The sequence below is a fragment of the Panthera tigris genome, chromosome D1 (genome assembly GCF_018350195.1).
Source record: "Panthera tigris isolate Pti1 chromosome D1, P.tigris_Pti1_mat1.1, whole genome shotgun sequence".
In the NCBI taxonomy this organism is placed as follows: Eukaryota; Metazoa; Chordata; class Mammalia; order Carnivora; family Felidae; genus Panthera; species Panthera tigris.
This window is the reverse complement of record NC_056669.1, coordinates 75513674-75540834: the sequence shown is the minus strand read 5'-3', so window position 1 is coordinate 75540834 and position 27161 is coordinate 75513674. Positions and strand designations below refer to the sequence as shown.

The 27161-nt window shown below is 48.4% G+C and overlaps 1 protein-coding gene across 2 annotated transcripts in view; it reads right to left on the bottom strand.

Moving 5' to 3' along the window:
* Positions 1-27161, bottom strand: part of SLC6A5 (solute carrier family 6 member 5) — a 64913-nt gene that overhangs the window by 36123 nt on the left and 1629 nt on the right. The window contains exons 2-7 of one of the 2 annotated variants that reach the window (XM_042959191.1): positions 17515-18066; positions 14784-14922; positions 11971-12102; positions 11451-11624; positions 3153-3294; positions 278-410 (exon numbers count right to left, since the gene is read on the bottom strand). In XM_042959191.1, the coding sequence (XP_042815125.1) occupies positions 278-410; positions 3153-3294; positions 11451-11624; positions 11971-12102; positions 14784-14922; positions 17515-18045 (1251 nt within the window). In that variant the 5' untranslated portion in view covers positions 18046-18066. The remainder of the gene's footprint in view (positions 1-277; positions 411-3152; positions 3295-11450; positions 11625-11970; positions 12103-14783; positions 14923-17514; positions 18067-27161) is intronic. The other variant, XM_042959192.1, reaches the window with a different exon arrangement.

Here is a 27161-nt window from a genome sequence, read left to right as displayed (position 1 = left end):
GCAGCCCCCGACAGGAGAGGAAGGAAACTAATCAGCAACCACACCATCACTCAGGAGCTCTGTGTGTATTTGTCTCATTTGATCCTTAAAACAGCCCTGAAAGAAACATGCTATTTATCCCATTTTAAAGGCAAGGGTGAAGTCACTTGCCCAAGGTCCCAGAGCCACTCAGGGCCAAAGTCAGAATTTATCCCCACGTCTCCTGGCTCTTTTGCGGCTCCATAACACAACCACCCCTGGGAGTCCCAGACTTTTTAAGATAAATACAAGTTCTTACTTTTCCTGAAGTCTTGATTCCTTTTGCCAGGGATGCATACACAATCACCCAAGCCAGGAAGAGGCAGAAGGCTAGTGGCCACCTGATCTCCCCAGGATATTCAATTCCAGCAGAAATCTTCAGCACAAAGTACCTAAGAGGTAGAAAGAGAGATCAGGGAGGGGAAGGAGGAGGGAGGGAGGTGAGAGTCTGCAGGCTTTTATCTCCCAGCAGAGCCAGGAGCCTTGAATAAACCCCAGCACTCATACCGTCCTGGTTAGAGACCTGATGAGATGAGGGTGAGGGATGTGCCGATCTGGGTTCAAGCCCATACATTAGCACAGAGGCCAGTTGGATTTACTGGGTTTCTAATTATGTTGTGGGAAGCCCATTATGGCCCTGGCAGCCTCTGAGCAAGGCTAAGTCAGCTCTACTGCCATCGGGAGCTGCCCCAGTACAAGTGCAAGTCCAAGGGCATTGGGGGTTCTGGCACAAGCAGTCCCCTCCCCCCTCCTGGTGACACGAGGTAGCTGTAGGGACACTGAGTCATGACTCAGACAATCCCTTCAGCTCTGCAACGATCAAGTCCTGCACCCTGGATGAAGCTGCTGCGCTTGTAGCTTTCTGTGACCTGAACAAAGGGCCAGCCAGAATCCAGACTGGACAGGACTGCAGAAATGTCGGCCCAGGGTGTCCTGACCTGCACAGGGACGTGAAGGTGGTGGCTCCACTCCTGGCCTAGCTGGCAGCGGTGCCCTCTGGCAGCTAGCGGGTATGCACTTGGGAGGCTATTTGGCAGCGCATAGCCCTGCTTTTGGGAACAGAGATGGCCATACTCCACAGTGGCACAGCCCCAGCCTCTTTCGGTCTCAACCCCTGGGGCAACCTGGGCTCAAGAGCTTGGTAAAAGTGGCCAAGTGTGGAACTGGCCTAGACTCCCCAAACTTAGGGACCATGTCTCCCAAGCAATAAAAAGTCCTCCCCCATGTCCCCACTCCCCAGATGGGTAAACCATCGAGGCAACCGTTCCACAGCATCTTGGCCATGTCAACTAGCCCATGCTTTAACGAGGGACCTCCCAAATGGCTCCTGATAACAAATCCTCTTGGAAATAAAGACTAGTCCCAGAGAATAGTAAAGACCACCAAAAACATATTCACAAATCATTGTACCATATACCTAACCACATGGATTATGTGATCAGATTTCACCTAACCACCAAGTCAAGACCCAGTTTCCCAGTGATCGGGGTGACCCACTCTCTCTGCTCCTACATTATCTTCAAAAGGGATTAGGTTATCATTCAGTCTAACTCTCACTTCTGTTCTGCAGGAAACAACCATGACCCCTCTGAGTGCACACAGGAGAGAGAACCTGGAATCGGAACTAATGGCTATTGGGAGAGGTAGTGGAGACCACTTCTTACTATCTAAATAAAGGCCACAAACCAGGGGCCCACTGATATGGGGATTTCATTTGGCCCCAGTGTTTTATTTGAATGAATTTGCTAACCTCTAAAATGGGAGACACACGTAAGAAATTCAGATTTTATTTCCGACTTGTCTTACAGAATGCAAGCTCTAGCAGCACCGGCCTGCCTTTCCAAATGACACTTGGAGCGGAGCAGCCTCCCTCTCATGTGGCAGACGGGCTCTCCAGTTTGCCACTGTCCCCACCATTTTCCATCATCAGTTTGTATTTTAAAACCTCCCTGCCAAGCCCCCGGGCACATCCGAGTTTACAACCCCGACATAAAGCTTTAACTGGAGAACATTCCTTACTTACCCTCCACTGAACCCTGTCTACATTTATCTCCCTTAATAAATGATTCCATAAATTTTATTAAATCCTCCTATGGTGGCTAAGGATTTCCTACTATTCCTTAACTTTAATCCTCAAAGACTGAAAAAAAAAAAAAGAATGTAAAAAGTACAAAAGTAAGGCAAAACTGTTTTTAAAAAGAGAGAGAGAGGGGCGCCTGGGTGGCTCAGTCAGTTAAGCGTCCAACTTCAGCTCAGGTCACGATCTCACGGTCCGTGAGTTCGAGCCCCGCGTCGGGCTCTGTGCTGACAGCTCAGAGCCTGGATCCTGTTTCAGATTCTGGGTCTCCCTCTCTCTCTGCCCCTCCCCTGTTCATGCTCTGTCTCTCTCTGTCTCAAAAATAAATAAACGTTAAAAATTTTTTAAAAATAAAAAAATAAAAAGAGAGAGTGTTCTTCTTTAAACTAAATTATGACTGTTTTCTTACTTTTTGCCTCCCTTCCCAAGTTTAGATGGAAGGAAAAAAACACAAATAAACAAGGGAGGCAAACAATAAGAGAGTCTTAAATACAGAAAACAAACTGAGGGTTGATGGGGTACAGGGGAGAGGGGAAAATGGGTGGTGGGCATTGAGGAGGGCACTTGTTGGGATGAGCACTGGGTGTTGTATGTAAGCGATGAATCACAGGAATCTACCCCCAAAACCACGAGCACACTGTATACACTGTATGTTAGCCAATTTGGCAATAGATTATATTTAAAAATAAATAAAAATAATAAATAATAAAATAACAAAGTAAAATAAACAAAACCTAGTTCAGTGAAGGTCTGCTTCAGTCACGTTGGCTGAAGGTTTTGCAGTGTTCTGTCACCAACACCAGGAGTGACAGCAATACCAGTTCTGTTCCCAAGAGCATGCAATCACGTCCCCTCTCCAAAGCCAAGAAACACAACAATTTGCTCTCAGAAGTCCAACCAGGGAAGAAGACTTCCTCCCAGATCACTCGAGTAGATACAGAGGGCGCAGACGGAGGCAGCTCATCCCTTGGACCACCCACACCTTGGACCACAACTTGAAAATTCATTAATTCACTGGGTTTCCCTTAGCAAGTTTATTTAAAAAAAAAAGTCTTACTTGAAGTACTCTTCACTTCCACTGACAAACGTCTTATTGGCCTGGCTGGTGAAGTTAACCATTGTCAAGTTGGGATAGGCAGTCATGCAGAAAGTGGAGTTCTTGATCTGTACTTTGGGATGGTCGCTGATGACACAAGAATCTATTTAGAAGAAGATGGGACAGACACAGTGAAATCTGTACAGAAATTACACACATCTCTCTCCTCTCTCTAGCAACTGAAGAACAAGAGCCAAAAGTATTTGCCAAATGCTAGAGACTAACCTGGAAAGTGTTACCTGAACAAAGGTGCATCTGTCAGGTGCAGATGAACCCCAGGATTATGTTTTAGTCATCCCAGAGCCTGCAGGACCCACAGCAGTGCCCTGTGCTAACAAAGCTTGTCATTTATGGAGAACTCCCTATGTGGCAGGAGCCATGCTACACATTTTGCATGGTTATCTCATTAATGTTCACAACAGCCTACAGGTAAGTGCTATTACGTCCATTTTTTCCTAATGTTTATTTTTATTTTCGAGACACACACAAACACACACTCACTCACTCTCTCTCTCTCTCTCTCACACACACACACACACACACACACACACACACACAGCATGAGTTGGGGAGGGCAGAGAGAGCAGGAGACACAGAATCTGAAGTAAACTCCAGGCTCTGAGCTGTCAGCACAGAGCCTGACACCGGGCTCAAACTCACGAACCACGAGATCATGACCTGAGCCAAAGTCAGAGGCTTAACCGACTGAGCCACCCAGGCACCCCTATTACCTCCATTTTTAAAGTGAGGAAAAAGGCTCAGAGGAGTTAAGTAACTCTACTCAAATCACACAGCCAATAAGGAAGAGCATTGGGATTCAAATCCAGATCCTAGGACTCCATAAGAAACAAATGGCTTGCAGAAACGAATCTGTAACTGAAATTTGAAAATTCAAATCTGCAATCTGAAATTGAATCAGACATAAGCAAACCTTCTGAAGGACTACCACAGGAGGCTTACTAATGAGTTCACCTTGAACCCGCCGCCTGGCACATGGCTGACAGACGGTAAGTGCCTTAAGATACATGCTGCGTCTGCCTTCCACACACACACGTGGGTTTGAGGAGGCAGAGACCATGCCATGTGCTTGTAAGCCTGTGACAAGACCTAACACGGTGCTTCTCAATTGGGGATGAATTTGTCCCCCACGGGGCACTTGGCAATGTCTGGAGACGTTTTTAGTTGCCATATCTAGGGAATAGGATGCTATGGGCATCTAGCGGGTACAGGCTACTGATACTGCTAAATATCTTACAATGTACAGGCCAGCCCCCCACAACAGAGAATTATCCAGTCAAAATGTCCAGGGTTTCGAGGCTGAGAAGGCCTGACCTCGGGTGGGATGGGGAGGGGGGACTCACCACGTGGATCATAGTAGGTCAGGCACTCCCCTGGACACTTTAACAAGGACTATCCCATCAAATCCTCATCAACCTTGGGAGGTGTATATTAGTATGCTATTTCAAATAGGAAGAAGCTGAAGTCTTTCTGACTATATTACAATGCCTCTCTGACAGCCTTAGAAATACCCATCACTTGGCAGTTTAAATAGAGTCCGCCAGGATACTGTTTTATCCCCAAAAATACTATTTTACAAAGGAGTGAAAAGTAATGATAACAATGGCTAACACAGGGCACATACCATGTACCTTTGTAAGTGCTTTATATGCACGGACTGATTCAAGCCTCACATCACCCCATGAGGTAGGTATTGTCATTGTCTATGCTGCAGATAAAGAAACAGGCACAGAGAAGAGCAGGTGCTTGCCAAGGTCATACAGCAAAACCAGGAGGCAAACAAGCATTCTTTCTTTGGGGGCCATGCTCTTAACCACTGTACTGTGAAGCAGAGAGCAGGGATCATAGATTCGAACACCTTCATAAACCAGGCTGGTGACACAAATGATGAAGGCATAAAATAGAGGGTGATAAGGAGAGGTGGGGACTCTGGCAAACCAGACGATACTCCAGACAAAAGGGGCCATGCCTTTTCCTTGTGTTCTGGCAAAAGATGCAGAAAATTTGGATATTTACATGAAATCTCTCCACTTTATTTTATCTTTTTACGTTTATTTATTTATTTTGAGAGAGAGAGAGAGTGGGCGGGGGGGGGGTGGTGCAGAGTGAGAGAGAGAATCCTAAGCAGGCTCGGCACTGACAGTGCCTGATGTAGGGCTTGAACTCATGAACTGTGAGATCATGACCTGAGTGGAAACCAAGAGTCAGACGCTCAGCTGACTGAACCACCCAGGTGCCCTGAAATCTCTCCATTTTAAAATGTTGGAAATAAGGTCAAATTATTTTTAAATGTCGTGGACCAAACTACAACAAAAAAAGAGCACAGGGCCACCTGAATCTGGTGCATGGACTCCTAATGCATACTACCTGTGGAACAGTAAAGTGGATAAGACTATGGGTTCAGAGGCTCCTCTGCCCCGAGAGTTTAGAGGAGTTAGAGGAGTCCCTTTATCTGTCCAAGCCTCTGTTGTCTGATAATTGTTATATCTAGCTTACAAGATTGTTGCAATAACCGAAGCAAGTGATATCAGGAATGAAAAAAAAAAATCTCACAATGCCTTGAGCGCTGCCGGACTCAATAAATTTTAGCCATAACTCAGTCATCATTGTCATACACTTTTATGGGGTGGGCATCTCTAGTCCTCAGTGACATCTCCCACAATCTCACTGGCCAGCCATAAATCACCTACCACCTCCCGCTCGTTCCTCCAGAATATCTCATTATATCATATAAAAACTTTTAAATAACAATTATAAGACTCTCTTCCCTCTAATTAGTTATTTTTTCTTTAACGTTTATTTATTTGTGTGTGTGTGTGTGTGTGTGTGAGAGAGAGAGAGAGAAAAAGAGAGAGAGAGAGAGAGAGCGCGCGCGCGCATGAGCGGAGGAAGGGCAGAGAGAGAGGGAGACACAGAGTCAGAAGCAGGCTCCAGGCTCTAAGCTGCCAGCACAGACTCTGATGCAGGCCTTGAACTCACGGACTGTGAGATCATGACTTGAGCAGAAGTCAGACACTTAACTGACTGAGCCACCCAGGCGCCCCTATTCCCTCTGATTAGTTCTTTAAACCAGGGTTTTCAACAGGGGTACTACTGACTTTTTGGACCAGATAATTAATTCTCTGTTGCCGGGAGCTCTCCTGTGCATTGCAGGATAAACAGCATCGCTGACCTCTGCCCACTAGATGGCAGGAGCATCTCCGCCCCTCCACCACCACCCCACCACCCTCGTTGTGATAACCCAAAATATCTATAAACATTATCAAATGTCTCCTGAAAAATCTCCCGGAGTTGAGAACCTCTGATTTTAGAGTCCTCAAAATACCTTCGAATTCAATATTATCTTTAGTCTAATCAAATAACAGAGTTCCGGAGGAGTTCTGACCTAATTATCAAATATTTACAAAGGGAGCATTTGTTTCCCCCAGCAGCAATCTGAATGAAGACAACAAAGGACCATCCACAGCCCTTTTCTGTAAGTAAGCGCAGAAGCGATCTCCTGTCCTCCTGCCAAAAAGTACGTCCATCCCCTAAGACCGAAGAAACCGCTAACACGCGGGCAAATGCCAAATCGCTTGCTTCCAGAATTGCCATTGTGAGTCATGCGGGCAGCTTCCCTAGAGAGCTTCCCCGGACGTCTCTGGATCCCTACTCTCAGCGGCAGTGCAAAGTCACGCTGTTCCTGCGTCACTGCAGCGGGCTCCTTGCGGCCTCCAGCCTCCTGCAATGTCCCTTCCCACCATTGGGCGGCAGAAGCGTGCTTCCCAGCGCGCAGCGCCTTCAGGTGGGCCAGTGGAGGAAGGATGGGCCGTGTCATCAGACCTCCGCGGCCCAGCAACCCTGAACAAAGAACAGCGATAACGATCGTGCTAAATTGGAAGCTGTTCGAATGGGATTCTCTTTACTCCGGCAATTATTAATAAATGAAAGCACACGAAAGACCAGGGAGAAAAGGGATCATTTAATTAAAGTTCTAATGAAAATTAAGCCATTCCAGGAATAGAAATGGTATTTTTGTTGTTCCCATTTTAAATGACCCAGTCGGCTCCTAATTTCACAGAACAGTCGCTGGTCTCAGTTGGCAGGGCATAGATTAGCTATTCTCCATTAGACATCTGAAAGGTTGAGTCCTCCTAAGGAAGACAGTCTTACAACCTACACCTTAGAAACATGCTGCAAGCCCAGCCTCTAACAATGGACAGAGCCAGGGCTGGGGGGCTGGGGTACAGGGCCCTGGCATCCCGGTGGTGAGTCAGGCTCCTGGAGCGATATGACCCTAGCAATGCTGAGCCGGCCATGGGATAAACACTTCCTCGCTATGACTGAAAGTCATAACTGTGAGCTATCCAATCCCTCCTCTGAGACCAGTGGCCCGCTATCACATGGTAGGGCAGTTAGAGGACAGAGGCTGAGCCTGGAGGTTATTTGTGGAACACTGCGCTAGGGGAAGGGATTTTTCCATTTTCTAAACATTTCTCAGAATGGCCATTTGGGAAAGGGTCTGGGATATCCACCATCTGAACTCATGACTTGTGAGTTCAAGAGAACTCAAGAGCAGCAAGTTCAAGAGCAGCCTGACTGCTGCAAGTCAGTCCACCACCGCCCTTTCTAAGTCACCCCAGGACCCCGAAGGACCAATACTTCCACAAGGGAGAGCCTGGCCTCAGTAATGGAACACAGTCATGTGCAGACAGCACAGCGAACAGATGGAGGGACTGCACAGAGAAAGAGTGAAGATTGGAAACTTGCTTTAAAAAAGTGGGGGATTGGGGCGCCGGGGTGGCTCAGTCAGTTAAGTGTCCGACTTCAGATCAGGTCATGATTTAGTGGTCCATGAGTTCAAGCCCCACGTCAGGCTCTACACTGACAACTCAGAGCCTGGAGCCTGCTTCAGATTCTGTGTCTCCCTCTCTCTCTGTTCCTCCACCACTCATGCTCTGTTTCTATCTCTCAAAAATAAACATTAAAAAAAATTGTTTTCAATGGGAGTGGAATTTAAAGCACTTGCTAAGAATAAGATAAAAATCTGTCCAGCCTGTTCATATGCTCCCAGGGAATAATCAGAGTGAAAAATGTCCATGATCTCTCTCTGCTCAGAGCTTGCATAGTTTTTATGGTTTGTACCAGTCAACTAGGAGCTTAGCTGTAAAATGCCATTACTCTGCCTTTAATGTTTCCTGGGTTATCATCCACCAGACTGGAAACTTCACAAATCCAGGAGCACCCTCTCCCACATTCCTGGTCTAGACAACATGCTCAGCTTGCTTCAAAAAAAAAAAAAAAGCACACACACGAATATAAGTGTGTATATATACACACAGACACACACTCTGGCTATAAAATAAATGTGTCCATGATAGAAAAGGTAGAAAAGAAAATATGGTCCCAAACCTGTCAGTAAACATTTTGTGTATTTGGGGGAGGATTTCCCCGTGTTTTATGAATATTCATGTTTAATGACTACAGAATACTTCATTCTATGGATGCACTACAGTTTATTTGAAGTATGGGATTATTCAACAATTACTTGGATTTTGGTCACACATTTAAGTGTTTCTAGTGTTTTCCAAGACTGTAAATGTGGCTACAATGAATAATCATGTATAAGTCTTATCTGGGTCTTTGATTTCCCCCCTTAAGATTGATCCCCAGAAGTGGATCTACTAAGTCAAACGACTGTTCGGACAAGCTTTCTTTTTAGCCCAGGGAATCTCAGTCCCTAACAGACAGTTAGGGAACACATGGACTGATGTCACTCTGCCAGGACTGATGGGGCAGAACCTGCTGGACCAAGGAGCCTTCGGGAATCCTGGATGAGCAGGCAATCAGGAATCATGACATCTAAATCTCAGTGCTGGTTCTACCTTTCGATTTACAGCCTGACCCTTCCAGTCTCTTCAAGTTCACTTTCTCAACTGCAAAATGGTAATCATGTCACCTGCCCCTTGGAACTCTTAGGGCTCTTATTAGGAACAGCAGGGACATCTTTTATGAAGCTGCTTTGTAGACTGGGGAGCATTTGGCATGATGCTTTAGAACCGTGGCCTTGGGAGGCAGGCAAACTTAGGTTCAAATCCCAGGTCTACCATAGAGTTAGCTCTATGACCTTGAGCTCCAGCTTTTTCATCTGTAAAATGGGAATAATAATAGAAGCCATGGGTTGACTTGTTGTGTGTTGGTAATACAAGTAAAAGGGTTCCCATAGTGCTTGGCATGTCGAAAGTGGTGCTAGCTGTTATTTAAGTGTGAAGGTGCCACACAAATATTAGTGGATATGTTTGTTGAAGAGAATGTTGTTTCTGAACTACTGCCCCTCCCGGAGGACAGCTGTGGGACACTGATCACCATGACATCTATGGTTCCTGATGGAAGTCCCCAGGCAAACTTCCCATGGAGCCTGATTCAAGCCAGCAGTCCTCCTCCAGCAGGTTCTCCCTTGAAAAGTGACCTCCCTCCTGGGCACAATCTGGGAAGGACAGGCAAGTCTGGGGAATGACCTTGAGGTATTTCTGCATTCTAGAATCTACATCCTAGAAAATGTTCCAGGAGGGCACTCCAGCAGCTAATTGTTAGTTGTGAATCCATGAACAGCTTTTGAGTGGAATTCTCCCAGAGAACAGCTTTGTAGAGGTGACCACTGGGATGGCAGAAATGCAGGCAAGGAGAGGGGGCATTCCATTCCAAAAATGGTTAAGGGCATCTAAATTAATAAGAGGTGTGATCAAACTCCAACCTAGTGGTTCTTTGGTTCCTGGGGCACTTTAAAACTATGGATCCTTGACTCTATCCCTAAATTGTCTGATTTAATTAGTCTTATGTGGACCCTAAGGGATGTCTTGATTTGTCAGTTCCCCAGGTGATTTGATGTATAGCAGCTTGGGCTGACAACTGCTGCCCTAACCCAAGAATCCACCAACACTGAGACTGTGAGAACACTGAGGCAAAGAGAGTCTAACGGACGCTTCTCGTCGAGCCATCCACCTGGGAACCTCCACACACCCCATCCCCCATTCCTGAATACTTCCAGATGCACAGGGTTTGACTTTCATGGGCACATGTCTTTAGTTTTAGCTCTTCTTCAGTCTTAGTCAAAGCCACTCTAGGTAGAGGGTGGTCATGGCATGTATGTATATGCACAATGTGCGTAAAAATACTCCAGTGTGAATTACTGCCTTTAGGTATGTGCATGTCTCCAAGGATATGGCAGGGAAGAATTCATCTTTCTCTCATAACACACTCAAAGGGTTAAATAATGCCCTCATTCTGCAATGTGCTGGCTGTGAGGGCAAAGGAGCTGATTTGGGGGCCTACACTAAGAGCCAATCATGTAGAGATCACAGATTCTGACCTCAGCACAGATTGAGCTTAAGGGGAATAACAGATCTGCTGGAAAAAGAAGAAACTACTTGCTTATTGGTGCCCACTGAAATGACAGAGAGGTTTCAAAGGTGACAAAGGTGACTGAGGCACCTTCTATTTGTAGAAGGCTATACTTTTCCAGCTGCTCCCATATCCTTTGTTTCTGGCTTCCTTACAGCAATCCCGTGAGGTAGGTAGGATAAAGAACACTATTATTCCTACTTTACAAGTGACAAAAATGCAGATCCAGAGAGAAAGGTTACCTGCCCAAGACCCATGTACTGTCAAGGGCAAAGATGTCATTTAGGCCAGACAGCCTTGCTGACAAGTCTGCTCTGCTCCTCCTCACTTCCACCCACCTGCCTTTGACGCAGCAAGCTGACAGCTCCCCACAAGCCCTCACGTCCTAGGGGATTTCAGGTTTGAACCGTCAGGGACTCTCCCTGACTCCCCAGGCAGACTTCTCCATTTCTAGGTACTACATTATGCACGTTTCTAATCTCTATCAGAGGTCTGCCACTCAAGTATCTGTTCTCCTAGTTACCTCATGCACTGAGCAGTATTTTGTGAAGTGTGATCCAGGATCACAGGCATCACTCTCCTAGACTCTAGGACCCCATTGCTTTCAAATTGTACAGTACATATGAGTCACCTGAAGACCTTGCTAAAATGCGCATTTCCCAACCCCATCCAAATCTAATATATCAGACAACCCAGTGGGCCCCTAAGTCTGCATTTTTAACAAACACTCCAGTTAGTCATGGGCAAACAAAAATGTCATCACCCCTCCTCTGAGCCATGAGCTCCTTAAATGTTAGAATTAAGTATATTTGGTTGTTTTCATCTCTGCCCACCAGTTAATGTAGGGATATCCAAACTTACCTAATAAAAGTTTGGTTTTATCTTTGCATTCTGGCGTGTTCCAAGGGTTGTTGCAGGAGCCCCAGGGCAGCACAGACACAAAGGAGGCAAACAGGTAGAAAAGTGTGTAGCAAATAATCACATTGTAGTATATGGCTATTAAGACGGAGATGATCAGCATTGCGATGCCACAGCCTGTGGAAGCAAGATTTCCAGGGACTCATTCCAGTCCAAGTCCTAGGGAATTCTTACAGTTGGGCACAGGGAGGGGACCTAGGTCTTGGCTCTCTTTCACAGATGGATACACAAATAGTGGAGTGGATTCTGTGTCCATCAGGGAGATTGAGGCATTCTGTGAGGAACGGACCAATGCCAGAGGCAATCTTGGGCCATTCTTCAGAGGGTCCCAGAGGTAGAATAGATCAAATAAAGGAAAATGTGAGTTATCCTGTTCACAAAAGCGGGTCTCCCTCCTGGGGGCTGCATGGTGCCAGAGAGAGCAGAAGAGGGCTGAGGAGGCTGGGAGGCAGGGCGGACTCACCTTGTAGGGCCGGGATGGCTTTCCACACAGACACTGGCCCCTGGCTGGCAAACTGGCCCAGTGACACTTCTAGGAAGAAGATGGGTAACCCAGCCAGAGCCAGCATCATCAGGTAGGGGATGAGGAAAGCACCTTGGAAAGACAGAGTGAGAAGTGAGAAGCCCTCGGAGGCCAAGGCCACCTTGGCCCACATTCACCCTCTGAGGTGGGAGCTGGCTCCCCCTCATTTTCCAAGAAACTTTTGACATTCCAGCTCAACCACAGGGACCCTGGGACATTTAACAGCCTTCCTGTACCAAGTTCAGTCCAGAGTACCCAACAAACACACTACTTTTCCCAATTCCCTCCTGGATGGGTTGCTAGGGGTTGTGTCATGGTGGGGTTTTATTCTTTTCTCTTCTTTTCCTTTTCTTATTACAGCATTTCAACGTCCTCCAAATTAAGCTCTTCCAGCATTCAATAAATCCACACCCGTGACTCACTACTAGAGTCATATTTGGTGAAATCGTCTCAGCATCTCCACCCTCCAAGGACCCGATATCTACTAAGGTAGACTCCAGGAGCCCTCCTGTGCAATACCCTGAGTTACCTGCACACCTCCTGCCACTCAGTGCTGGGTCTGCTCTGCCAGACAAGTGGCTAGAAAATCCCTCTCTCCACCACCCCAGCCACCACACACTTCTCAACTTTCTTCTCCACATGAAAATCCCTTCCATCCTTCAAGGTCAACTCAAATGCTTCCTCCTTCAAGAAGCCTCCCTTCTCTGTCCTCCCACAATACTTCCCTAGGCACTGAGCACCTCCCAATATTTACATAGTGTCTTACCTAGACTGGAGCCCCCAGAGGTTGTCAGCCCTTCATCTCTTTATTCCCTGGAATGCCCCCCCCCCGCCCCTGCTCCCTGCAAACAGGACAATAGTAGTAGGGAGGCTGCCTCAACTGATGGGGGTTCTCTGGGGTTCATTCCCTTCAAGAATTAAGATCATTTGGGAGGGCCTTAGGGAACAGCCATGATCTTTGAAATGACTTGGACCAGTAAGCACTGTTGCATGGGTCAGAGCCAATTCAGGCACTAGGGATGCCAGAACCCAGAATGCTGTGCTCCAGGAAAGGAAAGCTGATTTTTCTCTGGTCTACTCTTTTTGGTCACCCTTCTTCCAACTTCCTGTCTGGGCTGAAAGGCCTTTCCTGCCTGGGCCCCTCCAGGTGAGGAAAGCCCAGCAGGGCCCTCAAGCTCTTGGGGAGTAAAACGGGGGGGGGGGGGGTCCTGCTCTGGCCTCTCCAGATGGGGTTTTGGAGAAAGGTGGATTATGCAATCCTTCCCCCTGCTCCCGAGGAGGAGGCCAGCTCTCCACCCAGTGCTGTGGGCTGCGGAGCTGGGAGCCGCAGTGTAGAAAAGTCTGCCTCCCCCTCCCCGTGCATGGCTACGTGAGGAGCTCCTGGAACCAGGAGCAGGAACCTGGCCACTGGGCCAGACGCAGACCCACCCTTTGCGGATCCCCAGGGGAGCAAAACTTGGGTACTTCTGGCATGCCAAACTGCCCTGGCTGAAAGGCCCTCCCTAGCTCCTCCCCCACCTCCCACCACTACATGTCACTGGAAGCCTTATTACAGCATCTCCGGCCCACTTCTTGCACCCTGAACTGGGATTCTTACAGAAAACCAAGCGGAAACCCAGCTAGGGTTCCTATTTTTGTGTGGCCAGCACATGTTCTTCTGTTTCCAGGGCACCTCCGTTTGCAAATGATCGGCCATCCTCATAAGTACTTGTCAATGTGTCCTAATTTGGTATTGGAGGGGAGAAGGCATATTTTTCCGTTTTAATCATCTGGTGGTGCAGCACCTGTCTGCTGTCTGGAGCTCCCCCAAGAGAAAACAAAAAACAAAAAAACCCTAACTTGGTGGGGAGGGGGTCTCTTTGGTCCTAGGAGGAGGTCCTAGTTGCAAATTCCTATTCCTAGAGGGGGACTTGTCAGTTTAGGCAATGTGGGGGCGAGGCCCTGGCCAAGGTGCCTCAAGGTGGAGAGCGCCAGCAGAGGACCTTGAATGAGCGGGCTCTCTCCTCCTCAGTGTGTACATAAGAGGTACACTGGATCCAAGGGGCCTGGCAGCTGGTATGTACCCAACTGGCATCCTCACCATTTCAGAAATGGTTTTCCTTCAAAAGCAGCTTCTTCCACCCAGTGAAGACAAAACGAAAACTATTTTTTGCCAAACAACTTGGCTAAAGTCAAAATATGTCCTGCTTGTGCCCAAGGGGATGTATGTGTGTGGGTACTTCTGAGAGGTTCTGGAGAGTACAGACCCCGGCCCCTCTGCACTCCCCAGCACCCTGCATTCTGCACAACTCAAACACCCATTTGCAAGGTCTCCTATGTAGGCTCGGATTTCCAGGTTATAATCTTAAACGGTCCTTAATTTGGTGTCCAGGACCACACAGCTACTGCCATTTAAGTGCACAGAGTGCGCTGCTACAAGAATATTTCTTGGCTAAATCAGAGTTTGAATTCTGAATGCGGCCATGCCCACTTGGCTCGGGAACCAGTCCCCCAAGCTGGACCAGTGGGGGATCATGGAGGCCCCCCTCTCTCCTGAGCTCCATCTTCAGACAAAAGCCTCCTGGATCTAGTGCCAAACCCTTACGGTGGCTCCTGCCCTCTGGCTTAGCACCGATGCCTATGGGGGATGGAGCCGGAGCGAGGAGGCTGCTCCCAGCCTCCCCTCCCTGCCCTTTCCGAGGCTCCTGGTGCCTCCCCAACCCGCAAGTGCCCGCCCCGCCCCTCCGCAGGCGGAAAGACCGGAAAAGCCATACCTCCCCCGTTCTGGAAGGCCAGGTAGGGAAACCTCCAGACATTGCCCAGCCCCACTGCGTACCCCACCATGGACAGGATGAAGTCCAGTTTGCTGGACCAGTTCCCTCGGGCCTTATTCTCATCCCCTTGCTCGTCCTCCTGGGGGCGGAAAAGCACATTGTCGGATAACAGCCCCGGGGCCACCGGCAAGCAGGCCCCATTCTGCCCATCCCCCCTGCTGAGGGTCTTTCCCAGCAAGCAGGCCCCCATTTTCCAACTGAGGATGCATTGGCAAGCAGGACCCCAATTTTGAAGAGAGAGGATGCATCTACAAGCAGAGCCTTTACCCCTCACCCCTGCACTGAAAGTCTTTCAGCAAGCAGGCCCCCAATTCTGATATGAAGATTCATCTTCAACACACCCCTAGACCCCTCCTTCCCAAATCCTGCAGTCAGGGCACACCAGCAAGCAGCTTTCCCCAAACCTTGAACCTGTTGGTTGATTGCAAGCAAGTCCCTTCATCCCCAACCCCTGACCAAGAGTTCAGTTGGCAAGCAGTTCCCCAATATCATGCCTAGAATCCCCAGCAAGCAGATCCCTAACCAACCCCTCTCTCCCCAAAACCCTCAACACACTCCTTCCTCAGCCCTTTCTCCCTCTGGAGTCTGCTAGGTCAGAAATAGAGCCGCAATGCCTGAAGCCAGCCAGAGCCCCTGCCTCATGTTCTCTGCCAAAGCCTATAGGCAGAACCTACCTGATTTGCTAGTGTAAGGTGGGGGGGGGGGGCACCTTTCAACACCAGGGCAAGGGAAATGGGCTGGAGAGAGGTGTGGGTGTGAAACAAGAGGCAGAACAGAGAAGGTAGATATGGCAAGAGACAAGACATCTAAAGCATTGAGTTCTGGTCTAAACTTTACCACTAACCACCTGGATAATCCCAGGCAAGCCACATGCTCTCTGAGCCTCTGTGCTCCCATCTATAAAATGAGGGGCTGAGAAGAACTATCCCTTGAGGCGCTTTCCAGTTCCAACCATCTATGGATCTTTGAGGCTTGCCTCTCCAAGTTCACACTAAGATGCTCTCTTAGGGGCGGTATCTCCTTCTGGAATGCCTCACTACTAAGCAGAAAAGGAAGAAGATGAAACCACCTCAACAAATTCTAAATGTTCAGGATGCCTGGACACCACACCAAGGTTCCAAGGACCCAAGCCACTGCCCGGCCTCTACTTCCTCCATCACACTCCATTTGCTATTCTAGCACTCTGGTATGTCTCACACTGTTCCACAGGCTGTGGAGAGTAAAGGAGCTGTCAGGAGAAGAGGAAGTCTCTGGAAGGGAGGAGGGCTGAGGTAGGTGTCAGGAAGGCAAGAACAGAAAAATGGGCAGAGCTGAGAGTAGGCAAATGCAGGGCTTAATCTACTCTGAACATCTTCAGCATCCCCCTCCACAGTCCTTTGCCAGGCACAGCACCTCCAACCCCACCCACCCTCCAATTCTTCTCAGGCTAAAAGGGTGGGAGTTTCAGCCGCTTTTGCGCTTTTGCCGCAGTGCGGAGGTTAAGCAAGGTATTTGAAACAATCTTCTGCCTCCATCTGGGGTCACACTGTTGGGCACATGCTGTCAGAGGCAGTTAATATATACAGACAAACGCTCCAGAAGTGGACACCAAAAACAGGGGCAAGTGGGAAGGTCTAAGTGTATGTTCATTTCTAGTTATTATTCCAACAGCTGGGTTCTTGAGGTGTGGGCCTGTGTGTGTGTGTGTGTCATACTAGATGTCACCGAACAGAAGGGCTGTATAAACCAGAAATCTCACATAGGCAGATGTTTAGATTCAGGTGCTCAACACATGCCTAGCCCCCCAGCCAGGGGAAGGAGAGGAGACAGCAGAAAGGCAGGGGATGGAAAAGGAAGAGCTCAAGTAGGTGAGACAGGACAGAGAAAGAAAGAGATCAGAGGAAGCAGAGAGACTGGAGGGAAATGGAAGACAAGAGCCTGTATGGGAGAGAGTAATAATAAGCAGTAGTAGTTGCCTTATCCTGAACCCAGGATTGGGATTTGCTCTGTGAGTTTTTCATGCCTCTCATTGAGTGTAAAGGATCAAATGTAGAGGCAGGTCCAGGCATGGAGCTAAAGAGATAGATTCTCTTTAAGAAAACAACAACAACAACATATACAAAGTTATGATGAAAAACTAGGTACTGGGTTTTGGAAGAGCCCTGAAGCTTAAGCTTCAGTAGTAGCTTCATGTACACCCACCTCTCCTCAATGAGTTCTCGTGTGATAATTTCACTCTAAGCGAAAGGTACTACTGCACTTAAACTGTTATTCCCTGCAGGGGGAGGGGAAGAGGGTTCCTCTGTATTTCTTAATTTTTCTAATTAAGGAAAAATATTTTAAAGAAAAGACTCACTCATGGACAAAAGGGGGAGTCTTGTTTTCATAATCTATCTGTCTCAACCGCTTCATGAGCCTGCATGAATTTGCGCGACTACTGAGGTTGGTAAGAGACAGGTCGTGGCGGCTCCTGAGATCGTGATTCCTCTGGCAGGGTCACAGCAGCCCTTGAGCCCTGAACTGGGGACCCCAGCGCAGCGCGAGCTTCCAAAGCCCCAAAGCTGCCTCCCGCGTCCATTACCTGGCACTGCCAACCGGTCTCCCCATCAGCACACGTGCACCCACCACGGCCCGGCTCGCCTCGCACACCTAGGGGGCGGGAGGCGGCGCGGGCCGAGCACGACCTGCTTACCTGGGCGGCAGCGGTGGCCACGCTGCCCGGGAGCACGGACGTGATTCCATCCGTGCCCAGCACCACGGTGCTCTGGCTCATATTCACCCAGCCCACGGCCGGGGTATTGTTCCGCTCCAGGGTGCCCTTGCCCACACTCACGTTAGCATCCCCCTCGGGGCCGCGCAGGGCCGGAATCTTACAATGCAGAGCGTTGCCGGGCCCGGCGGCCCCAGAAGGAGCTGCGGCCTGCGCGCCGCGCGCCTCGCTCAAGTCCCTCAGAGCTGCCGAGGCCGCAGGCGCCCGCGGGCTACTGAGTTTGCAAGCCCCCACTCCCTGCCGCTCCGCCTCACAGGCTCGCGCGTCAGGGGACTGGAAAGTTTGGGCGCCGGTGGAAGCGGACCTGGGCACACGCGGCGTCGGCGCCACGGCGGCGGCGGCGGCGGCGGCGGGGGGAAGCTCCTGCTCCGGGCTCGTCCTGGGCGCGCACGGGCCAGCATGGTGGCCCAGCGCCATCGCCGCCCCCAGGCTGTTGGCTGGTTGTTTATTCATTTCCTTGGGAGCACCGCAATCCTGCAAATACAACGTGAAGTTCGTGCACACACAAACATACACACACGCACAGAAAGTCACGGTAGCTCTAAAAATACCTGTATCTACATGTAAAGACGTTCACCACTCAGGTCCAGACACCACTCGGGTCCGTCCGTTCACCACTCAGGTCCCAATATCTCGGGAATAAACTGGCATCTGGATTTTTTTTTCCTTCTCCAAGAAAAACTGTATTTCTCAATTTGCCTGTCTTGTCAATAACCAGATGGCATAAAGCAGTTAATATTCTCCTCCCTGATGGTGGGATAACTAAGAAAATAGGCAGAAATGTGTTTTTGTAGGGGGTAGCAAAGGAGGGTAGAAATAACCCTACAGCCATGAGCTCCCCGCCCTCTTTGGATTTCACATCACGGCTGTAGGGTGCCCACCTCCCCATCACCATAGTAGAAAGATTCTTTAATTTTCCGCCCCATTTCCTTTGTCATTCAATAATGCACATTGCCTTCTTTTTTTTTTTTTTAAATAAGCTATAGGCAAGCTGTGGCCACAAAGCTGATGCCCTGGCACCTACGAGTGTTTCAGGCCAAATGGGTTGAACGAATCCCAGCTTTCCAACCCCATCTTCGCCCTCCAGGTAGCAAAGGCAGGAATAATGATCCCGAGCAAAACAAGAACAACAACCACCACACAATAACCATAACAAACCAGATGTAAAACACAAGACAGTAACCAGGTTTGTTATCTTACACAACCTACATTCACTCCCGGATTTCCAGATATGTAAAAGAACATGCAAAGTTTTTTGGTTCTCTTTCTCCCTCCAGTAACTAGTTACAAGAGTGTCCAATGCCCTTCATGCTTGGGGACCAAAACTCAGGACTGATTTTCATTTGCTTTTTCTCAACTGAGTTTCAAATTAAAAGATCTGCAAGTGATGGTTTTTCCATCTGGTTTCTCCACTCGTGTAATCTTTCAGGGCTTCCTGAATATTAGCACCAATATTTACTATTACACTGTAAGAATGACCATATTACCTTCACCTCAACCTCGTGCATCTCGTCTAACCGTCTTTCATAAATGCACAGGTCGGAACTCATTAATTTGCACCAAATCTAAACACCTTGTCTCCAGCAAGCATTGTTATCTCAAAAGCCTCTAGGACTCAGCGACTAGCCTCAGTACCGGCACCTGGCTTTTCAGCACCGAGGACAGTGCCTGGGATCACAGTTAGAAGATAGGGATCTCGGTTCTACAGAGCTTCAGAAACCTCTTTCCCACCTCAGGTGATGCTCACAAGAACAAATACCTACGGCTGTGAAGATTGCCCTCCCTTCCTCTTCCAAAATGCATAGAACACTTCAAAAAGAAGTACTCTAAACGAATCTGCCCTTCCTCCACCCGCAGCTCCCTTTCCTCTAAAAAGAACAAAAGCAAACACTCACCATGTCTGACACGGGCAACAGATTGAACCGGCAGAGAGTGAAACCAGCTATTGAGAAGACTGGGTTTGACTCCAACAAGAGAGGCGTTCTATATCTCCTTGGGAAAGGCCAGGTTTGCGTCAGTGCAAAGCAAGGTGCCCTTCGTTTGACATTTTCTTGATAATACAAGTTTGATAAATCATTACCCCCTTGGATTCGAGTTTTAAAGGGACAACAGCAGAGAGTACGCTGGCCAGTTGTCCCTCGGGCAGGAGGGGGCTGCGTGTTCGGCGTGACTCATATGGGTCTGATTACTAAACCGAAGCTGGCGGGAGGGGATGACAGAAGTTTGCCTCCTCCTAATTAAGGGAAACATGGGAGGGACACGTCCCACTGCACCCAAGGCGAGGCGCAGCCGCCAACAGAGCGGATTGGGCTACGAGGTGGGCGAGGGGGAAGGAATTAAATTACTGTCATATTTCTGCTTTTCTCTTCCTCTGGTTCCCTTGGCTGTCTCTCTGAATCTGCAGGCAGCGGGTTCCACAATATTACCCTGAGATCGAGGGTCTGCATGTAACGGCACAGCTCTGCGATGGCCAGTGCTCACGGGTCCTGCATTTATAACATTTATAATGGTGTACCTGCCTGAGTGTATGTGGGCTTCAGATCCTCACAGCTCTACTCGCAGACAACCACTGTTAGAGGGCTGTTAGACAGCCCTTCCAGAAAACTAGGAGTTTCGCTTATACGTTGAGGTCTAGTATTTGCATTCCTATTGTATCTCTATTAACACAAAAGAAATTCTGAGTAAAATTATGACTGTTCTCATTGTATTTTTTAGACACCTCTGAAAATACTTTCGACAAATGAAGAGGACATTATTTCCAACAGTGATCTCGTTCTTAGGTCACTTTCAAAGTCAAACGGAAACCCATTCTTTTTTCATAGCCCTCTCAATAAAAACCCACCACAGCCAGGCCAGATGTGGAAGCGCAAGGTCTGAGAGATCCTCCAGAGAGCGATCTTCAAGAGCCAGGCGGCAGGATGGCCAACCAGGAAGCCACAAGAGGACGTTCTACTGTACTGCGGGGCAAGTGAGGGGTGGCCCTAAAGATTAAAAAAATGGATTTTCTTGGTATAAAGCAATGGCTACCATCAGAAGAAAGGGAAAACACCTTTGCAAAGAAGGGTTGGTTTGGAGACTCCAAGGGGATTGGTAACAAAACCAATGTCTCCTTTCTGGCCAGCCTCATTCGGGGAACGCCTCGCCCCGGAGGTGGGGAGCCAAGGAGGGCACTTTGTCCCTTCCCTGACGCTCGCAGCCCGGCCCACAGCCTCGGGGTCGGCTCCGTTGCACTTGGCTGGGCCGTCCCCACGCGGCAGGAGGACAAAGCCGCGGAGGCCGCAGGCGGAGGCTGCGGCGGCAGATTGCGGTGAGCGCCCGGGGCACTGCGGGGGCCCCCTCCCGCCTCCTTCCGAACTGCTCGAGAGAGCTCGGGTGCCGCCGCTCACCGGCTCGCCAGTCTGGCCCTTCCGAGGGCAGCCAGCTGGGGACCCGCGATCTGCACTAGGATGGAACGATGCGTAGGTTTTCTTGATAAAGCCTTCCTGGCGAGCCGCCTTGCGGGGTTCAGGCCGCTTTTTATTGTAGTTTGAGTTAACATTTATTAAGCTCTCAATATTGAACCATTGTGCAAGAGCTTTCCATGAATTATCCCATTTAGCTTTGGTAACAACCGTTGAGAAATTCCTAGTTCTAAAGCCCGGGAAACTGGGGTCTAGAAAGTCGCTTTCAAACCCGGGAAATTTTCCCCACCCTGCCCATTGGGACGTCGCGGGGGCCCAGTTGCACTGTCTCCGGAGGCCCGCTCCGAGGGAAGTCAGGCGGGGTCGGGGAGGAGGAGTAAGGGAGACTGGTGTGGGATCGGGCTGGGCTCTGGCTGGAAAAGGGTCAGCACAACAGGCGGGGCCGAGAAGCCCGCAGGGGCGCGTGTCTTGGTGGGCGCTGGGAAACATCCTAGACTCTGGGAACCACCCGGAAAGCCGAGGGAGCCTGCTGGGCGCTTCTTCCGAAACAGACCCGTTTCCAACGAGCCAAACGAGGATAGGAGAAGAAGGGTAAGGGCAGGCCTGACAGCCCCCACTTCCGCGCCAAGAGATGCGCCCCTGGGTCGGATTAGGCCCCCCCTCTGCAGGCCCTGGGCAGACTTCCACCGTGGACAGTCACGACTTGGAAAGGCTCTGGCCTTTCTTCGTGCGTCTGAGCCTCCCCCGCCAAATGCGGAAGCGGGTGGAGCGTCCACCTGCACCCCCAACATTCCGGGGCGCACTGACGTTCCAGGCTGGGGGGGGGGGAGCCAGGTGAACTGCAGCCCTGAGCATAAGTGACGCTCCCGCCCCCGATCGGTCCCCAGGCCTGACGTGTCGCCTGCGGGCCCTCCCTGGCCTAGTGCGCACTTGAGTTCCAGCGTGGCGCCCGTCACGCGTCAGGCAGTTCAGAGGCGGTTGACGCTCAGGGAAAGCTGCGGGGTGGGGGCGTAATGGTGGTGGAGACGCTGCTTGAGCTCCCCACCTCACCCCACTTCTAGACGCAAGATTCTAGAAAGGAGGGGCTACGTTCCGAGTGGAGGCGGGGGTCTGGGCGGGGAGGCCAAGAGGGGTAGCTCCTAAGCCGGCGGGGGGTCGGGCACCGTCCAGCAGCAGAGTGGGGGTGGCAGGGCGGGAGAGAGCCAGCCTTCAGAGGCTGGTGGCCCGGGGCAGCTCGTCGTGCGTACAGCTGTGTGTCAACGCTTGGAAGCGCCGGGATGGAGCCGCAGCATTAAAAAAGAATTAGAATAAAAAGCGCAAGTCTTCCGGACTTGGGTCTCCGCCCCCGCCCTCCGCGGCCGCCTGTTTGGAGTGATAATCCGGCCCGCGCGCGGCCGCCGAAGAGGCCGTAAATCCGCATCCATCACCGCGCAGCCATTCGGTCGGAATTAACCAGTCACTGTGGCCTTAATTACTTTGTCAAAGATGAAAAATAGTAATTGATTTCGCCCTCGATCACTTTGCCCCCGCTCCTTGCAGATAAGCAAATAAATAGCTGTTTTTGAAAACCCATGTCTCTCCGGCATTTGCTGGATGAGGGTGGGGAGTCTACTGAAGAAGAGGCCATCCCGTGGCAGTCCTGACCCAGTGTTTGTGCCACAACATTTGGGGGGCAAACTGGAACCCAAGAGGGAGAGGGCCTGGAGGTGGCCCTGCGCATTCCAGGTGCTGCCCTCCACAGCACTGGGGAGCGGGGCTGGAGGGAGAGGAGCCGGCCCTTTACACGCGACTGCTCTGGGGTTAGCCTGGCTGGCGGTACCCTACAGCCTCCTCGCCTCCCCAGGGCAGCAGGTGAGAAAGAGCCGAGGGACTAATTTGAGAGAGGAAGAAACTTGCCCAAGGCCAGCGGGCAGAGCCAGGACTTGAGCCCAAATCTGTGTTGCCTCTGGTCCACCCCACCACTCCGGATATAATTATAGCGAGCGCCTGTGTCGGTGTCCAGCTGATTTTGAGCCGTGAACACATTAAACTTCTATAGATGGTGGATGTGAGGGCTCTCAGTGTGGGTTTCAGGTGACATTAACAAGATAGTTAAGAAGCCCCGTGCAGTAATTTTGTCCCACTTGCCCACTACTGCTGAGTTCCCCTGCAGTGTTGTTTTGTGCTAAGAATATGGATTCTGCAGACAGACTACACCACCTCCTAGCCTCTGTGACCTTGCAGGGGGAGGGGGGGATCCTCGATCTGTAGAATGAGGATAATAAGAATATTAACCTACCTCAGGGGTTGTTTGAGGATTGAGAGTAGGCATGTGAAGTGCCTAGAGTGAGGTCAGCTGCCTGGTTTGCTATCAATAAGCAATTATTATTATTCAGTCTGGAAAAATGATCTGCGTGAAGTCCCTCAGATTTAGCAAGTAAAATCGTTGTTTCTCCCTGGTCCGGATGGTTTAAAATGGATAGACATGCACGGAGCAGAAAGCCTTACAGAGTAGATCATCATTTTGCAACATTTCCCCTTCTCATTCAGTAGTTTGGTCACACAATAATCCAGTATTTATCTTCATTAAAGGAAAATTGGGAGCATTCTGAAAAAGTGCTCAAACACAGAGGCTGCTATGGATGTGTCCTGAGACACCTTTTGTTTAGATCAAGGTAAATCTCAACAAAAATGACAGAAGCTTAGAGCTGTGTAATCAGCTTTGCTGTCCAGCTCTCATTTGGACCTTGGGTGTCAGGGAGAACCCAACTAATCAAAGGCAGCTTCCCTCACCAAGGCATTTCAGCAGAGTCTGAACTTGGAAATCAAGGGCTCAGTGAAGTGACTAGTCTGTGTGCAAAATGTAGGTCTCAAATCCTGAGACTCAGACAGGCAGGGCATTTGTTCCTGAGTCAGCAGTAGTGATGATTCTCACTACACTGCAGCAAAACACAGGGCAGTGGGCGCAGGCGCAGAAGCAGACAAGTTTAGAACAAGCTGCAAAGGACATTCAAGGTCATCTATAGTCCCACACGTCTCCTTTTGCAGTGAGAAAACAGAGGTCAAGGGAGGAAAAGTGAGTGCTCAAGGTTACTTGCAAATTAGAAACAAATAGTAGCATCTATTCTTTAAAAGGGAGAGAAAAAGAAAAAAAAAACCTATGCTACCCTTTGATCCAGCAATCTCGCTCTTGGCAACTCACCCAAAAGAAACAACAGCATGGTGCAAGAATGTTTATTATAGCATGGTTGATAAACAAAGGACTAGGGGAGAAATATCCACATTAGATCAATAGTATAGCTAAAATATGGAATGATTTCCAGCTGTTAAAAAGAGTGATTTAGAGCCACACAGTTGGCTCAGATTTTTATGAGGTGTGAGAAATTTTCACTGTGTGAGAAAAGCCAGATGCATTAAAGTGTGTATAATATGATCCCATTGTGTGTGTGTGTGTGTGTGTGTGTGTGTGTGTGTGTGTGTGAGAGAGAGAGAGAGAGAGAGAGAGAGAGAGAGAGAGAGAGAGAAAGGCACACAGACTGGCGATCAGTGTTGTAATTGTCATATTTATACATTTATGTAAAAAATGTATAAACAATTTTTTTAATTCAGTGCTAGAAACTACTAGTTTAATTAATGAGGATATTCACCAAACAGGCTACTTTTATTAGGAAGTACTCAGCCTCCATCTATTTTACTGTCTTCCTCTGAGGAGCAGAGCTCAGAAAAAGGAATTCAGTTAATTAAGGACCCGAGCCACTAATATTTGGCTAGTCTTCCTCCTAAAGTCCTGGCATTTCTATCTCCTAGCTCTGTTGGGTAGAACCTTTAAAGAACATGGTCTTGGGGAATACGAAGATGATCTTCAGTCTCCCACCCCCATCCTTGTAGAGTACATTAAACTATGAAATAAACTAAAATTACACTAAACTAAATCAGAAAATTTGATTTCTAATCCTTCCATAATGACAACATAGATGCTTTTCTGGTAAACAACATCTTTATTTCTTTCCTCTGTCCCTTTTTCTGGTCATTCTTTGGCTAGTCCTTTATACAACTGCTTTACTAGTTGTATACGCTTACTAATTAGTATTCTCCTTCCAGGTTCAAGTCTTCTATGTTTATTCATCTGCTCAAATTTCTCAAACCCCGAAATGGGAGATATCAGCCTTGTAGCCGAGGTCAACTCTCACATTACTGGAAATAAGAAATTTCTAATACATGAAGTACAAGAAAATTGCTATTTTATGTTTACAGTGTTAGTAAAGAAGATTCTTTTTTCTCTTGAATGTTCCTTTTTCCCCTAGCCTTCTGTTGCTGTCCTAGTTAGTGAGATTAAAAAAAAATTGAGTTCAACGTCATGCAAACCTAGCAGGAATTCCCACAAGTAGAGCGGAACAGATGTTGGGAAGCATCACCATAAAAGCAGTTGATGGAGTTAACCAAGGCTATTGAGTCGAATCTGAACAAGGTTCAGGAAGGCAAAATGGTGAAGAGAATGGTCCAGGATGTGGGACTTTGAAAACTCAAGACTCTTTATACACCAGTAGGCAACACAGATAAGTTTCAGGACCTTATAATTTTGTCACTTGGTGGTACCCTTGTAAATTGGGCTTAGAGGGGCCATGGACATTGGCATCAAATTTGGTAATGTTGGTTCTAGCAATCTGCAGCATTCGATACAAGATGAGGCTATATAAAACACTGGCCAGCTCAGTCTACGATCTTTGACAGACAGCCCAGAGTTAATTTATCATGATGGTAGTTGTCTCCTGGGATATCACCATTAGAGCTTAGAAATGATCCATGAAATCTTTTAACATAATCTCTCAGGGTCTACATTCTACATTCTATTAAAAATAGAGTGTTTCTATTTTCAATCTCAATGTCTTCCTGGGTGGGATTAATATGATATGTTTACATATGTTGATCTTTTTATGGTAATTTAATATTAGACCTAAGTCCAGCCACTTACTAGCTGTGTGTTCTTGGGCGGTTACTCATCCTGTGAGCCTTGCTTCCCTTTTCAGTAAAATGGGGTTTTTGTAGTGATTAAATGAGATAAAGTATATGAAAGCGTCTGTAATAGTATTTGGCTCAAAGAGCTCCTCCTCCCTTGGGATAATCCAGTTTTAGTGGACTTGAAAGTTACTACCTGAATTGTGACACTATTCCCCTGGACAAATAAGAAAATGACTCATTTCTGTAGATCTTAATATTACAGGATTGTTGTCTAGGTTTTATTCTCCCTATCTTTCTTGATGGGACATGAACTTTGCCTAGTGCCTTTTTGTTTTGTTTTTTTTTTGTTTTTTTTTTCTTTCTTACAAGTGTCAGGCCCAGTCATGTCTCTCCCTCTGCATCTGCAGTATCCTTTACCCAAAATGCTCTTCCCTCCAGGGTGAATTTCTAACTACACCTTTAGACTCATTGCCAAAAATGTATCTCCTCTCAGAGGCTTTTAATGAACAGAGTTAATATCTCCATCCCATGTGCTTCTCTAGCACTTAGTGAATACTAATTATTTCTGTGTATGTCTTTTCTTCTACAGAAGCCACTAGCCACTTGTGGATACTTAGGTTTAAATTAAGTGTAAGTTCCATTCTTCAGTCACACTAACTACATTCTTAGTACCCAAAAGCAACTTGCACTGGACAGTGCAGAGAACATTTCCATCATTGCAGAAAATTCTATTAGATGGTGCTATTCTAAACTGTGAACACTTCAAAGGCAGAAGAGCTTGACTTTTTTTTTAAATTTTTTTTTTAACGTTTATTTATTTTTGAGACAGAGAGAGAGCATGAACGGGGGAGGGTCAGAGAGAGGGAGACACAGAATCTGAAACAGGCTTCAGGCTCTGAGCTGTCAGCACAGAGCCCGATGCGGGGCTCGAACTCACGGACCATGAGATCATGACCTGAGCTGAAGTCGGACGCTTAACCGACCAAGCCACCCAGGCGCCCCAGAGCTTGATTTTTTAAAAGCCTATGTATTTCTACTTGGACTGACACACAGTAGGCACTTAGTGCGTTTGAATGAGTGCCTTAAAAATCCTAGAATAGCCTCCTAATTTCTTTTTTTTTTTTTTAATGTTTTATTTTATTTTTGAGAGAGAGACAGAGCCTGAGTGGGGAGGGGCAGAGAGAGAGGGAGACACAGACTCTGAAGCAGGCTCCAGGCTCCAAGCTGTCA